Here is a 16,882-nt window from a genome sequence, read left to right as displayed (position 1 = left end):
TTTCTTAGATGAAGGCGTAACAGGATGAAGAGGGGAAGACCCAGATAGCGAGCCTTTAATGGCCATGTTGCATGCACACCCTGAAGTCCTGGTGACCAGGGCTGAAACTGGAGCCAGGGTGAAAGCAGAAGGACTAGAGAACCTCTGAGACCTTTCCTTAAGAATTAGGACAAGAGTGATAAATAGATATGAAGCCAGGGCCTATGCAGTTGTTTCATGCCTGCTTGTCATACATACCATGGAAAGATTTACAACCTTAGGATGCAATACACGTGACACACAGAAGGAGAGTCAGTAGCTGTATCTTTCCCTTCTACCTGGAAACCTGGACAGACTTTTCCTCCAGAATCCCTTACACCATCTGGGAGCCACCTTGAAAGTAACTTGAGGGTGCTAATGATGTCCCAGGACAGCAGTAGGAGGCAGACTACACAAGAAGTTTGAAAAAAAAATTTCCATTGGAAATATTTAGTAGAGCAACAGTACCCAACTTGGAATTTGATCAGTGCCTTGAAATTGCCACCCTCTGCCTGGACTGAGGGCTTGAGCATCCTGAACGGTCCCAGATGGCTACAGTGTCGGTGTAGCATCTTGCCAAGAGGGGACAATGCTGAGTGCACTATACCCTTGCCTTGTGCTCATGGGATGTGATCTGGATCATAAGGACAGCCAGCACCCTCTACAGTGGGGCCCACCAGTCAGGGAGCAGGGGTGGGGAACTTTGCACCACCTCTGAGGGCAGGTTATCGATGCAGATAACCTGCAGGGGTCTTTGCCTTTGATTTCTCACTGATGAGGTCTACTAGGAGTACCAGTGTGAGAGGTGAGCACTGAGAATGGGCCAGGGAGGCTGGAAATCAAGCAGCAAGAAATGGTCTTTTGATTCCCCAAGTGAGCTCAGAGGGGCACCTGTGTCATTGTTCCCAAGCAGCTTGTTAGAAATACACACCCTGAGCTCTGTTACAGAGAGTCTGACTCACAACTTTGTTGTTCCATGATCATTAAGGTTTGAAAACGTGGTGTGGCAGAGTAAATTTGAGAATATCTGGAGAACAGTGTCAGGGAGAGCTCTCAGTGCCCCCAGGCTTCTTGGACAGCACAGGCCTAGGTTCAGGCTGCCCTCCTGAGCAGGGGCTGGGATTGAAAGGCCTTCAGTGGCCTCTGCCCAGGTACTTTCATTCTCTCATCTTGGCGTGCAGGTGCCTTCTCTGGGTGCCCCAGAGCTTCAAGCCTTTGTTGCTGTAACTCTGAGGCCAGTGCAGGGCTGGATAGGAATGTGTCTAGAACAAGATGAACCAGAGGGGGTCAAGCTGAATAGGAGAATGATGGAACTGGGGTTCTATGAAACATTCCTGAAAGATCTCTTCCTCCCCCTTCTAGAACTTTGATAATGGTGACTCTCGTTTGGACTCCAGCGAATTTCTGAAATTTGTGGAGCAGAATGAAACCGCCATCAACATTACCACCTATGCAGACCAGGAGAACAACAAGCTGCTTAGGTGAGTGGAGTGAGGGGGTCAGGGAGTGGTCCATGAGAGGAGGATGGATAAGAGAGGGGATTTGAACCCTTTCCTACCTGCAAAGGAGCCACCAGGGTCAGTATCAATGGGAAGTAAAAAGCAAAATAGGAATTCTGTCCTGGTCTCTTCTGTGAACATTATGAACTAATATATTGAGCACCACTGATATCTGATCAAGTAGTTACTGGTTTTGGCCAGAACTTGAAATGAATAGAAGAATGTAATTTTAAAATAAATCATCAAATCAGAGCAAAGTTGTTACTGAGTGTTATGGGTCATGTTTAATGGTTAATTTTCTGAAGGAATTTCTTTAGTGTTCTACTTAACTGTAGGTCTAAAATAGCTTTAGTTCTGATTTTTAAGATAATCAATGCTATTTCATGTAGAGAACCCTAATTGTTACGAATGTGAGCACATTCGTCTCCTTTTCTGGTATTTTTCCAGAGTAAATTTTAATAAAAATTAACCCTTGAGAAGCTTCTGGTATGGTCCCAGTATATTGGTAAGAATTAAAAACAGGAAAAGAACCTTTTGAGGTTCTTAACCCCCTTTTGTTCAAAAGAAGTGCAAATTGTGAAGCCCAGATTCTAGAAGGATTCTTCCTTAATAATAGCCCATGGCCTTAAAGCATATCTGCAAATCCTTCTTATTTTGATGACCAGAAATTAAATAATATTTTACAAGTTCAACATTTGATCCTTATAGCATCCCATTGAAGGAGGGCTCCCTGTCCCCATTTCACAGATGAGGGAACAGGTGCAGGCAGATTGAGTAACTAGCTCAAGGCTATTTGGGTAGCAAGTGGCTGAGCCAGGGCTCAAACCCAGGCCCGGGGGAGAAGGAGGGGGCTGGGGTTCTGGAAAACTTTTCTGAAAGAGCTCTTTGTAGAAGGGTGATAGTGGTGATGGTGGCTTGAACTCCATATTCTTTAAAATCACACATTCTTTTCATATCATCTGCTGCTGCCACTTCTGTTTGACCTTCCTAATTGGGTTGACATGACACTTACACCATGGGGAAAGGCAATTGCTAGTGGAAGGTGTGCAGGTAGTAAAATATTTGTCAATCCAAGTGGACAGAACCATTCAGGAAACTTTAATCATCTTGGGAAGAGCATTTGAACAGCTTGAGTGACCCAGCATTCAGTAAAACAAACTGAAGGTTTCATGCTTATAGGAGTCACGTTGCATAATGGTTATGGGAGATCAGTGTAGAAGCTTTCTTTTTAAATAGTCCCCTTCTTGGCCACCTATGGAGGCCCAGGTGTATGTAGTCCTGATGCTTAATTCCTTTCTTTGGGAGTGAAGCTGAGGTCTTGCTGACGCGCTTCTCCGGTGTTTTGTTTCAGAGGACTCTGTGTTGATGCTCTCATTGAACTGTCTGATGAGAATGCTGACTGGAAACTCAGCTTCCAAGAATTCCTCAAGTGCCTCAACCCCTCCTTCAACCCTCCAGAGAAGAGTATGCCTACCCTAAGAAATTGGGATTGTAGGGAGTGGAGGGGGGGCATTTTGAGGGGGCCAAGATAGAGGGGATTGGTAGAACTCTCCAGAGCTTACTAAGAAAATTCCCTTCCATGATTCTAGACTGAGCCCCAGCCTATCATCTCCATGCTGAGGTTCGGGTCCAAAAATCTTTGGGTTGGTGGTGGCATTTGCTCAGATATGGTGCCTCTGAGGGACAGGCAGTTCATGTCAGAAAGGGGAAAGGTGCACAGACAATAATAGCCAAGGCGTCTTATTCTGCCCTCACTCTAAACTGTTCCCCTAATTCTGGTCCCACAGAGTGTGCCCTGGAGGACGAAACATATGCCGATGGAGCTGAGACCGAAGTGGACTGTAACCGTTGCGTGTGTGCCTGCGGGAACTGGGTCTGCACAGCCATGACCTGTGATGGTGAGCTGTGCCTGGCACAGGAAGAAGGAACAGCAGGGAGAGAGCTTCCTTTGGATAATCACCAGGAGAGGAGTCAGGGAGGGGATGGTGGAGACTAGTACAGTGGCTGGGAGCAAGGAAACTGAGGAAGGAGCAAGAGACAGACTCAGACTTGAGGTGTCAGAGCTCCCGGAGAGGGGCAGTGAGGGCAAAACACTTAGGCCAGATGCATTACTTTCAAAAACCACTCCAGAGGCTTGGGAGCAAGAGAGGTTCAAGACCCAGGGCAAGATCAATGTTGATACGGGGTTAGAATAGTAGTAATGATAGTGTAAGTGAACACTCATTTTGTGAGAGCTGTGTACCAGGCACTCTTTTAAGCACTTTACATATTAACCCACTTAATCCTTATGACAGCTTGGGAAATCCTGTATGTCAAAGACTCAGGTGTTTGGAAGACAAAATGACCCTTCCTTGCCATCCATGCCCAGCAGTAAAAGAAGAAATGTTCATAGACCCTCTTTGAATTAACAATATTGGCTAATTCTTTTAAAAAAGAGAGAGAGAGAAAGTTGAGATAGACAGGGTGGATTGGGAGACAGAGATGTCAGGGAGAGTTGTTGGAGTTTGTTGAGGGCAGTGCACAAGCCAGCATCACCACCTCCACCCTTTTACGAAGAGCTCTTTCAGAAGAGTTTTCTAGAACCTCAGCTCCCTTCCTCTCCCCTTGGCCTGGATTTGAGCCCTGGCCCAATCACTTACTACCCAAGCACGTTACTTTGGAGGTGTCCATTGCACTGGGATATATTGAGAGAAATGTGGGTAATTCACCTATCCTTATGTAAGTTAAACAGGAGATGAAATTGAGAGCCTAAAAGGTAGACATTGGTGGGATCCCTGGCTGGCTTTCCTCAGCCACCACTGCTCTGAGCCTTGGTTCTTCTTGCAGGAAAGAATCAGAAGGGGGCTCAGACCCAGACAGAGGAAGAAATGACCAGATATATCCAGGAGCAACAAAAGCACCAGGTGAGTTGCAGCCTCCATGCTGGTTCAGGTCTCCCACCACCAGGCCCTCCCACCACTCAGACACTGCCTAATGCCCCAGGAGACCAAGGAGATCTTTGCTCTGTTCCATACATTAGGTTCTGAATGTTATACCTGTATAGCTGTATCATGCAAACCATGATACAGACAGCTCCCTGATGGAATCATTGTGGGGCCAGCAGGTCCCAGCCAGCGTAGGTTACAGCTTGGTAAATTGCCTTATGAGTTAGAATTAGCGAGGCGGTGATTTACAAATGAGTTGGAAGTAGTTTGCAAAGGAGCATGGTCTAAAGAAGTGTTCCTGTGTCATGTCATGACCAGCGCCCAGACCCAAAGACTATGAGCTTCTTGAGGGCAGGCTCTGTAACCTGCTCACCACTGCTGTCTTGCATTTAGCACAGGGCCTGGTGTATAACTGGTTCTCAATGAGCATGAAGTTAGTGGATTTGGACCACAGCAGGAAGAATTTAAGTTAAAGAGCCTGGGATCCTAGAGGTTCTGCTTCCTAGAGACTTGAGAAGATAAGAATTCTATTCAGGTTCTATGTCATTAAGTGGAAGGCCTTCTTGGGAAAAATGTTCTTAGCAGAATAGTGATCCACTGATATATTTTGCTGAGAGTCTAGAGAGAAAACATGGATATGCTGCACTGCTAGGCCTGTGTTTTTACCTCCTCTAAAAAAAGTAAATAAATGAGTAAACTTAACTACCTCCGTCCCCTTCTCAAAAAAAAAAAAGAAAAACTTCAGAGAAGAACAATTAAGATGAAATATTTGACTTGAAAATCAAGAATTATTAATACTAATAATAATTGCTCATATTTATTGATAGTTTTCACATGCGTTTTGTCATTTTTGTCACTGATAGTGTAGAAACCTCATGTCAGTTTTTTAAACAAAAGCAGAAGCTCCTAGCTTTTTTCCGTATTTCGGTAGCCTTGAGTCTCCAGATAAGTACAAACCCATAAAAGCAAAAAGAACTTAGTAAGAATTCCTTTCATCTAGGGTGGAGAAGTGATCAGAGTAGACAGTGGGGAGTGAATTATAATAGCTAACATTTTTTTAGCGTCCCTGTTTTGTGTGAGTTTCCTCGGAAGCAGACTCTAAGGCAAGGACTCAAGTACAAATAGTTTATTTGGGAAGCAGTCCCAGGAAACTCCAGAAGGGGAGTTGGGAAGTGAGCCCAGCAAGGGAAGGAAGCAATAAAGAGTGTGTATCCAGGCACTTACCACTGGGGCAAGTGCAGCTTAGTCCTGTTGCAGATCTCTGGGAACAGTAATCCTCCCAAGGGGGCAGGAGCTGGGCTGTGCCTACGCAATCTTCCATCAGCCATTGGCTGGGAGCTACCACCAGCAAACATGAATTCCCTGGCATTTCTGGCCTGCCAGCATGTGTGGGCAGAGCAGGCTCTGCCAGCCAGAGAAAGCCTCAGGCAAAGAGACGCAGGTGCCGGCAGTAAGAAGCCATGCCCGTGTACTGAAACGTTAAAGACAAGGGGCTATGGACGGGCACCGACAGTGTCTGCTAGATGTCGGGCACTGCTGTTGTTTTTTTATTCCCTATTTAATTTTTTTATTGAAATATAATTCACGTACTATAAAACTCACGCTTTTAAAGTAAACAATCCAATAGGTTTTAATATATTCACAAGATTGTCAACCATCCACACTGTCTAATTCCAGAGCATTTTCATCATCCCGGAAAGACAACCAATACCCACTGGAAGTCACTTACATTCTCTCCTCCCCAAGTCCCTGGCAACCACTAGTCTACTTTCTAATTCTATAGATTTGCCTATTCTGGACACATATAAATGGAATCATACAATATATGGCATTTTCTGTCTGACTTCTTTCATTTATCATAATGTTTTCAAGGTTTATCCTTGCAGCGTGAATCAGTGCTTCATTCCTTTGTGTGGCTAAATAACACTTCCTGGTGTGGATACACCACATTTTGTATATCCATTCATCAATTGATTTGTATTTAGGTTGTTTCCACCTTTTGGCTGTGATGAATAACACTGCTGTGAACATTCTTCTATGCATTTCTGGGTGGACATGTTTTCAGTTCTCTTAGGTATATACCCTGGAGTGGAATTGCTGGATCATATGGTAACTCTGTTTAATCTTTTGAGGAGCTGCCAGATTGTTTTCCAAAGTGGCTGTACCATTTTACATCCTCACCAGCAGTATTCTAGTTTCTCCACAAACTCACCAACATTTGTCATTGTCATGATTTTCTTTTTTTAGCCATCCTAATGGGAGTGAAGCGGCATCTCATTGTAGTATTGATTTGCATTTCCCTAATGACTAATGGTGTTGAGCATCTTGTCATGTGCTTTTTGGCTGTAAGTAAGAATGTCTTCTTTGGAGAAGTGTGCCACAGTTATGAGGTAGTACTTTACTACCCTCATTTTGTAGTTGAGGCCCAGAAGACTTCATAATATGGCCAAAATCCCCCAGAAAGTAGCTTGGCCATGATTCAAGCTCAGAGCCTATTGCTCTCAATGCTTCTCTGGACTTGGACTTAGAACATTTTGTAGCACTTCCATTTAGTAGCTTTTTCTTCATTTTTAAAATGAATATAATGTCTGACCTGATCGTTTCAAAGGAATCTAAATAGAGTTAGCTCTTAATTTAACAGCAGTCCCCTGTACAACTAAGTTGTGGGTAAGACTTGAGCCTTGCCCTCAAGTCATTCATCATCCGCCGAGGAGACAGGTAAACAGAACTAAAACTCAGCATAAGCATGTATCTGTCAACGCTATATAAAGTCCTGAGGACTAGATAAATGCCAGCACTTCTTAAAAATATTTCCTAATGCTTATTATTTTCTCTTTCTTCTCAAAGGAAACAGCTGAAAAGACCAAGAGAGTGAGCACCAAAGAAATCTAATGAGGAGGCATCTGGGAATGGTGTGCAGAGCCTGGCACCTTCTCTTCCACTTCAGCGCTGAGTCCAGTATACGCAAGTGTCTGCTACAATCGCCAAATCACCAGTATTTGCTTGTATAGCAACAAGTTTTATTTTGTCTATTTGTTTTGCAATAAAGGAAATGGGGTGGCTGGCTAGGAGGGGAAGGGCCAGAGCCTTCATTTCTAGGAGAGCTTTGAGAGAAACTGTAAAGGGTGCTCAGGGGCTGGAGACAAGTAAGGAAACTGCATCAGGGTTGGGAGAGAAGTGGACCCAGATCTGAACCACTTCTGAGTCTACCACAGCTATGAACATGCTGCAGGGAGTGCAGGCAGTGAGAGAGACCTCAGCAGGCTATCCTCACAGGAGGGTTTTGGGAAGCTCAGTGGAAAAGACTGCATTCTGCTTCCAGCCCTTCCTGCTGCCATCAGTGTATCAGACCTCCAGCATCTGTGCTTCTCCTCATGGCTCCCACCACTGGCTCTAGATACACGGCCATCCTGCTAGTTACCCAGTGTCCCTCAGACTTGATGAACTTTATGGAAGGATACACCCAAATGATGCAGATACTTGCAGACTTTGAGCCCCTTAGAGACCTAACCAAATTTTTAAAATACTTTTTACCAAAGGTGCTATTTTTCTGTAAACTTTTTTTGGCAAGTTGATTTCATTCTTCAATTATTATCATTATATTATTGTTGTTGTTTTTTAATATTTTATTTTCTTGACTAGAAATTAAGCTTTTGTAATTATTTTTCATTTGTCCTACCATTTCAGAGGTGGAAGAGTTTGGGGTTCTTCCTGGTGCAGGGACTGACTGCTAAAACCCAGACTCCTTCTACCCTGTCACATACTAGATGCAGCCCAGAGTTTGCGCCCTGGCTTCTAGTGGGTCAGCAGTCTGCCAGAGGAGCAGGGAGTGCCTCAGACAGAAGCCAGGAGAAGAAGTGTCTCCATACAAAGCTTTTAAGATCCAAAAAGCTAATTTGCTTTCATTTATTCTGATAGATTCATGCAAATCAGTATTCCAAAGGATGGAAGCAAGTGCAGCTAAGCAAGACTTAGATATCCCAGCCTATCAGTATGCTCAGCGATTTTCCACTAACCAGGAGAGTTGACTTTGGCCCTGTCTCTTCCTATTTCTGGGCCTCAGCTTCCTCAGTGAGCAGGTAGGAATGCATTAAACTTTTGATTTGATAAATTATAAATTCTGTGTTTCTGAGAAGTGGTCCAGAAGGATACAGGTTCTTGTGATTTTCCTTCTTCTCCTTAGGATAAATGAAACCTTGTTGTTATAACAAGAAGAGTCAGGCAGGCAAAAACAAGATGTCCAAATCTGACCTCAGTCTGAATGGCCCCACAGGTTGTGCTGTGATGTAGAGCCCTCGGGTAAGGCTTGCCCGGGAAGAGAGTGGGAAAAAGGACCATTCCACTTTGTCTTCACTTTTGCTTTTCATCTTGAACCTTCTTGGAAACAGCATGGTTTTCCCTTTAGAGATGAGGACAAAAGAAGGTTTCACATTTCAAGAAGGGGAAAAATGGAAATTTTATCTTAAAATTGTGATTGGGGTGAAGTCAGTTGTTCCTCTGTATTTTGGCCTCTGATACTTAACTCCACTTAATACCATGTTTAAGATGCATTTGGAATAACAAAATTAGAAACTTGACATAAGATCTCATTTTCAGAAAGCAGATTACAAATGACCAGAGGGAAATTATGTAAGCTATACTGCACAGACAGCTCAGAAAGTTATGCTGAAAATGGAATTCCTTCTAAACAAGTTTCCTTGTTCTCCTTTGAAAGGAGAACATTCCACTGTGTTTCCAATTCTGAGCTTTTATACATCATCCCACTTAAAAGTTCTCTTTGAATCCCACTTGTGTGGTCTGAAATGCACCTCCCTGTCAAAGTGCCTTGGAGAACTCCCAACAGCACGCTTTGATCAAGCTTTGCCAGGCCTTGGGCACTATGAAAGAGAGGTCCGGAGTAGCAGTCTGTTTAGAACAAGAAGGCAGAGTGTCTCCTCACCAGTTAAATTTAGGTCAGTAGTTGCCATCCACGACAACCCTACCCTGCAACATGGAATTCCCAAGAGCAAATCTGCATTCCTCCTGTAAATAGGGAAGCTACTGTCTGCACCACAGAATCACATTATCTGGCGATCATTCATGGGAAGCTGCTAAATAGCCTTAGTTTGGGAGTCTTGCATGGAGCTTTGCATGGAGCAAATAAACAGGATTAAATCGGGTTCAGTTCCTCCAGCTCTCTGAAAGCACAGGGATTAGACTGCAAGCTTCCTCGGGCTTTCTCTGTGTGTATATGGCTTTATAAACATATTACAGCATCTGTTAAGATTCAGTGTCCATGGAAACCTACTCACATGCCATGACTCTGAACTCCATCACTGTTGGAAAGCAGGGCTCCTCTACCTACTCATAAGCCCATGTGGACCAGTTTGAATGTCTTTCCTTTATACTTAATGTTTTTAAATAGTCAAATTTCAAGAAGCAATTTGGACAGGTTTCTGTTGCCTGTGTGTTTGTGAAATGTATTTGTATTTAGTAGGCTTCCATATTGCATTTAACTTGTTTTTGTAACTCCTGATTCTTTTTTTTTTTTTTTGGATACTATTGATAAATAAAGAAATTAAAATAATAGTCATTTTTTTCCTTCCCCCCAGTTAAGGCCAAATAAGTTTCTGAAAACATTAACCATTTACCTCATAAAAGTGGATTTGAGTTTCAGGAGTCTTAAACGAGACCTGAAGAGTTTCTCCTAATAAAATCTTGGGGCTGCAGCTGGGCGGGAAGTTTTACTCAAGGACTGATAGAACAAGTTTATTTAAAAGAATCATTGATGTGGGTCTGGAGTAGGAAATGATGAAAAGTCAGGGAGCATTCCTGTACTGGGAAGAGGTTAAATTAAATGACTCCCAAAGCCTCCATGAATTCTGTGAGACTGGAATGGCTTTGAGTGAGACAGGCTGCAGGTTAACCTGTATGAGAAGCCAAACAAACCTGGGAAGGTGGCACAGGGAGCATGCCAAGGTCTGGTTGGATAACCTTAGTGGCTTTTATCTGAAAACACATGTATCTCACAGTGATAAACATTTCCAAATGGACTGAGTGTTGGCTGGTTAAGACCTGTTCAGCTTCATCTTGGAGACACAAGACCAGTATCTGGTTTCTATCTCCCTGTCCAAGTGATTTTTATAGGTATCACACACTCCCCACCCCCAATAGTTCTGTTTTCCAAAAGAGCTCATTACAGTTGATGAGGTTTAAGCTTTCTTGACTTTAGTCATAATGTGTAGAAGTCTTGCCTCTCTAAAATTATAGCCAGGTCACCTTGATTGAATTTGGGGTATTACTCAAATGCTAATCAGATATTAAGATGCCATCTCTGATTGTGTTATTGCTACATATTACTGATATCATTAATCACAGGTCGATTCTTTAAACTTTCGTGCTCAGAAGGGAATCTTAAATCCAATTTGAAGGGCACCTTGTCTACAACCATTTTTAAGTACTGACTGGCTTCTCCCAACTTTCTTCCATGCTCTGGAAGCGTTTTTCCTGCTATTACAGTGTGTTTGTGTTCAAGAAGGGAAAATGAATTAAAATAGCCTAAAAGAAGCATAATTCAGAAGGTAAGTTTCCTATCATCAAAGTGTAACATTATGAGTTGTGTCAATTAGTACAAATTAATTTGACTAGCTTTAGTTTTGGAGCACCTGTGTCAAGTTCCCATCAGTCTTCTTGAATTATTTCTGAAATAAGGGGAAGGAAGTAGTAAAAAAATTTTGAATGAGTAGATAGATCTAAGCAAAAGCCCTCAGAGCCCTTTAGTACATCTAGCATGAATGGGGAACATGAAAAGAGTTGGTGCTAAGGGCTAATTCATGATGCAACAAGAAACATCCTATTGCCATCTGAATGAGAGATCTCCCTGTCAACAGAAATTGAGTTTTTAAATTAACACTTATTTCTTATTGAAAACTAATATATGCACATGGTAAAAGAAAAAAATTTGAATTGTATGAAAGAAAATACAGTGAAAAAATTAATCCCCTTAGAGAATGTGTTCATTTATAAATGTACTTTTGATTGCCAATTATCCTTCAAAGAAGTTGCATGCATTTACATTTGCACCAAAAATACATACACTGAGCATGTCTACTTTGCTACATTTTTGCAAGCACTGTGTCAAAACTTGGGCTTCTGAAGGAAGAGAAATGGTAATTCATTGCTTCGTTTTTAATTTATTTATTTTATTATTCCTTTTGTGAGATTGAACATGTTTCTATGAATTACTGGTCCTTGTCCTTTTCTTTCATTCCTTTTGCTCACTCTTCTATTGATTGTTGGCCTTTTTCCTATTGGCTTTTAACACTTCTTCACATACTGTTATTAGTTGTTTGTCATGAGGATGGCAAGACCTGGTAGTAGTAGATCCATTAGAAGGCTATTTCAGGAATGAGGTGAGAAATAATGGTGATTTGAATTAAGGTAATGGCAGTGGGGATAAATAGAAGGTTAAGGAGATAGCATTGATAAGGAGTTGGCTATTGACCAGCTATGGAGGTTAAGGAGGAGGTGATGGTCAAGAATGACTCCAAGGTTCCAGCTTGGACAATTGGTAGATAGTGGTGCCATTTCCTGAGGTTGGTAAGAGAACAGGAAAAGCCATTTGGCTGGGGGAGGGAGGAGGGAATGGGAAATAATAAATTCAGTTTCACATACATTGAATCTGAGTTTCCTTAAGACAACCAAATGAAGATACCTTGTGAGCAGCTGGATAGGAAATTTCTTGAAGAGACCTAGGCTGGAGATACAGCTATTGGAATAGACAGTATAGAGATAGTGTTCCTTTGTGTAGACAAGATGGCCATGGAGAATATATCAAGTGAGGAAAAAAATACATAGAGTTGAGAGGGTCCATCATAAAGACAGAGAACCCTTTTGAGAAACTCTGGGTATGTGTATTTCTCCTACTTCCTCATGGCATCACTAACAAAAAGTATACACAGTTGGAAAAATAGTACAATGGGTTGAATTCATATATGAGAGCATAGCATGTAGAGAATTCAGATGGGAAGTGTTATTATGTCTATAGAGAGGTCAAAACTGAGAAGGAACCACCATGCATGTATGGAATAGAGTAACACAACTTGCTGGAAAATGGGTGAAATGAATTTAGGTGAAAGGAGCAGGAAACGTACCCTGATGAGGACCACTGGAATGCACAGGTCTTATCTGACCTATGGTGGTCAAATAAGAAACTTAGAGAAACTTGATAATGTTAGGGCCTGTAAAAAGAATGCATTGCCAGGAAAATAAAAGACAAGACTGTTCATGGATAAGAATAAAATATTTAACCAGGAAACTTGTATAAAATTGTCAAGAAGACGAACATTTTTAAAAGGACATTTTTCCCTGTAAAAAAGAAGGGATTTTGCCCTTCTGGTGCCTAGCCTCATTTTTAATTATACAAGTTAAAAGAACTTGTCATTTTCCAAAGGGCAGTGACAACTCAAAACAAAATGCTTGCTCCAGAATTTTTCTGAGAGACTCCGTAGTTAAATCTGGTAGTCAGTAATATTTATAACTTCACATATTCTTCGTCTTTCATAAATGCCAATCATCCAAGAATTTTCACCTTTCAACTTCTTTCTAATTGGCTTGTATCATAACATCGTTCTTACTGCGATTGATACCTTAGAGAAACAATATAATGTAATGTTTAACAACCAGGTTTATATCCTGGCTCTGCCCCTGCCCTTTATACTTCTGGAAGTTATTTAACCTATGTCTCAGTTTCCTCTTTAAAGTGGCATAATAACAGTACCTACCTCTTTTTCTTTTTCTTTTTCTTTTTCTTTTTTTTTTTTTCTTTTTTGAGGATTCAATGAGCTAATGTATATAATTTTTTTGAATAGTCCCTGGCACATAGAAAGTGTGTAAGTGTCAAATATTACCAATTATTTTCACCTATTGTACATTCTAATAACTCTCACAGTGACCTTGTGAAAAAGTTATTTTACAGATAAGGAACATACAGCTCATAAAATTTAAGGAATTTACTTAAGACCACACAATTAGCAAAGAACAGAGTCAGGATTCAAACCTGGTCTGGGTCCTTCTCATACTCATTCTACATTGCCACAATGTTTCATTTTATTTTAAAAATTATATGAATATGAACCATTAATTTCTAATTAGTGTTCTCTAATTATGTAATTGCTGATCACATACAAGTAATTCATTAATTTTTTCATTCAGTTCTAATGACTGTCTGCCTGTCCTCTCATTTTGGTTTCTTTTAAGTAGATATGTGAGTGCAGTTCAGGCCAGGCCTCTGAAGTTCCCTGAAGCATGATCCCCAATCCAACTTGGTCTCCCCAGAGATGGATCCCCAGCCAGGAGTCATGCCAGCCAGTGTGGGACCCCAGCAACTCCAGCACACACCTCAAAGGTTTGGCCTGTTGAAAACTTACCTTAGGAATGCAGGTGTAAAATCTACGATTGCACAAATCTCCCTGATGTGCCTTCTTTGGGTGACATTCTATGTGGAGGTTTTAGAAGCAGACATAATCTTATCTCCAGTGGAATTATTTTATCATCTGAATCCAACAATTCAAAAAACATGGGTTTTAAGCCAATGAAAACCTCTGGTTCCTGGATGATTTTCTCTATTTTCTTTGCTCTGTCATGCCTTTTCCTCCTTTCATAGCCTAAGCTTAATTCCTACGAGAACCAGGAAAGGTATTACTCCTACCCCCTTTCAAAAGGAACAAAGAAGGAGAATCTGTACAAAAAGCACAGAGAAAGGATAGATTTGGAAGGTGAAGTTTAAGAATAATAAAGACTCTGAAATCAATTGGGCAAGTCAGAAAAGTTCAAGAGTTAGTCTCACCTTCTCTGACTTTGCAGGATTTCCATAGCCTTTGTCAAGTTATGCCAGAGAAGCCTTTTACAAATGTGCTCATTCCCATTCATAATCAGTTTTAGGAAGATACCTCTTTCTCAACTTGCTGTCAGCAAAGTGCCCATGTAACTTCAATACCAAAACCCAAAATATCTAGCTTAGAGAAAACCTGCTCTGCCCTCAAGTTTCCAAAAATCGTTTGTCACTGCAGCACCATGTCGATGAAATAGACAGAGTAGACAGTTCATCAGACTTTAAATCATCTTTCATTTTACAGTTAGATTTTTAAATTTTATTTAAACTTGACATGTGAGAAGCATAAGGTCAAATAAAATTAAATCTTATCAGTAAGAGAATTAAGGATAAAGAAGCAAGGCTTTATCAATATATAGACATAAGAGAGACAAAATGGGGAGCTTCTGTAGCTTTAGTCAACATTCAACACACTAGAGCTGTTCCCTCCTTTTTTTTTTTTCCGTTTATGACAGATAGGTGCCTCAGACAAAGATAATAAAATGCACAACAGAAAACTATGAGCTCCACTGGCTACAGGCAAGACAGTTTGGTTCTCTGGCAGATGTTACCCAGGTGTCCTAACAGGAGTCTTATGTACGGGGATGTGTTCTCCCTGTAAAAAAGAAAAAAACCAAGGCAGGCTAGAGTGCTTTGCTACAGACAAACCCTGCATTCAGCTACAGTGCATCCCTGAGAGTCACACAGGAGAGAGTGGTCAGGAAAAGTGAGTTCTCTCTGTTCCTCCTAAGAGCAGCGGCCCTCAAATCACTCGCTCACCACTAGCAGCTCTCCCTCGTGTACAAGGCAGAGTTCTGGTTTACTCAGTCAGTAACTCAGCTGTATTGTTTGGGGAACAATATTGTTTGGAGAAGCAAAAAGAGAAAAGGGAAGTGAATGGGCTATTTCCTACCAACTTTCAGAGAGAGTGGAGAAGCAGAAGCAAAAGAGGCCCAGGGCCTTGGAGTAGCACTGGTGCATCTGTTAGGTTTGTGGAGCTGAAGCACATGTAAGAGGAGCTGATGCCATCAGTCGGCAGATCCCACCACATTCCAGTGTACTCTGCAGGGAACTCATCCCAGGCCAAGGGGCAACTGCAGAGTCTGCTTATTAGCTTGTGAGCCCATGGGTGAGAAGGGGAGAGGATGCTCCTGATGTATCCTGAGAAAAGCAACAAAGATCATGCATTTCCATTTCAAGATTCCAAGTTATTTTCATCTCTGGGGCCATGATGATAAGATTCAGGAGTTAAGAGCTCACAACACCTATTCCAAGAGCCTACCGTGTATCAGGAGCCAGAAAGAAGGTAGAGGAACATGTTCCTGCTCGTGAGGGATTCACAGTCCTATGACAAGATATGTAATAATGAATTTCAGCAATGCAACAAGTTTGAAAATACCATGTGTTTGAGGTGCTATAAAGAGTGTTTTTCCAGGGCAGTCACATTGCCCTTTTCCAGGGGTGCCAGTCTCATTAGAGTCTATGTCAGCGGAGCACTCTTGAGTTGTATTGCACACAACTTGAGCAGTCTTGCTTCTCTTTCTCCAGCTTCCACACCATCACCCACAAAAGTCAAAAGGGAGTCCCAGAGTTCCACGTGCTCCACATAAATCCATGCCACCCTGGCCTCCACCTCCATCACGGAAAGTGAAGAGGGGACCTCAAAAACTCTGTGTGCTCCTGACAGCACCCTCACCCTCTTTCCCCTCAACATTCACAGCTTTGCCGGCAGGGTGTGCCTCGAGACCACCATATCCAATCTTATCATGTCTGTTTCCCACTTCGTGTTTAACACCACCAGAAGCCCAAGACCCTCAGTGTATTCTTCACCCCATGGACTCTGAGTGCCATATGGCTCTGTACCCTCCTTTATTGACCCCATTTCCAACCCATTCCCAGCTTCTGAAACCCTTCTACTGTGCTCTCTGGAACTTGCTATCAATCATCAGCAAACCCCATCTGTTCTCAACTTCTGTTCATTTCCCTCAGTTTCTGGCTGTAACTGAAGTTTGGCTCTCCAGTGAGGACACTTCTTGTCCTATATACATCCTTTTCAAGTGGTACTGGTTTTCTTTCCAGCATTCTCCATACACTTGAGTAAGTGAATTCCTTTATTCTCAGTATTCTCCCACATCATTTCCCCTTCACCCACTCTGTATATCTCTAGCTTAAAATCTCATCCCATTAGACTTTTTCATTCACCACCCTTCCATGTTACAGTCTTCTGCTGCTCCCCACCGCCACTCCTTGATTTTAGCCACTGGCTCTGTCAATCTGCCAGCATAACTCTGGTGTCACTATCTCATGTATGATGCATCCATTGACCACCTGTGGACCTGAACCTCATTTCCTCCAAGGCTCTTTTCTTCTATCTTATCGCAGCCACCCTCCCCATGGTTAGAACTTAGATTTTGTCATTAGCAAAAACCACAATGACTCCAGTACCTCAATTTCAAGCACCGAAACTCTCCAACCACTATCTCTAGCCTTCCAGATCACTCACCATCTCCAGTGCCCAAATCTAAAAATTCTTTGGCTGCCATCAGGAGCTAAAACCCAATGATCCTACCCCGTTTCACTATCCTTCTCCA

The 16,882-nt window shown here is 42.1% G+C and overlaps 1 protein-coding gene across 1 annotated transcript in view; it reads left to right on the top strand.

Moving 5' to 3' along the window:
- FSTL1 (follistatin like 1) overlaps positions 1-10,009 on the top strand; it is a 51,274-nt gene extending 41,265 nt beyond the window's left edge. The window contains exons 7-11 of the mRNA XM_032480048.1: positions 1,381-1,499; positions 2,869-2,981; positions 3,305-3,415; positions 4,344-4,420; positions 7,289-10,009. Coding sequence (XP_032335939.1) covers positions 1,381-1,499; positions 2,869-2,981; positions 3,305-3,415; positions 4,344-4,420; positions 7,289-7,333 — 465 coding nt within the window. The 3' untranslated portion in view covers positions 7,334-10,009. The remainder of the gene's footprint in view (positions 1-1,380; positions 1,500-2,868; positions 2,982-3,304; positions 3,416-4,343; positions 4,421-7,288) is intronic.
- Positions 10,010-16,882: the final 6,873 nt, after the last annotated feature.

The sequence above is a fragment of the Camelus ferus genome, chromosome 1 (genome assembly GCF_009834535.1).
Source record: "Camelus ferus isolate YT-003-E chromosome 1, BCGSAC_Cfer_1.0, whole genome shotgun sequence".
NCBI lineage: Eukaryota > Metazoa > Chordata > Mammalia > Artiodactyla > Camelidae > Camelus > Camelus ferus.
The sequence above is the reverse complement of the archived record's forward strand: the minus strand, read 5'-3'. Positions and strand labels throughout refer to the sequence as shown.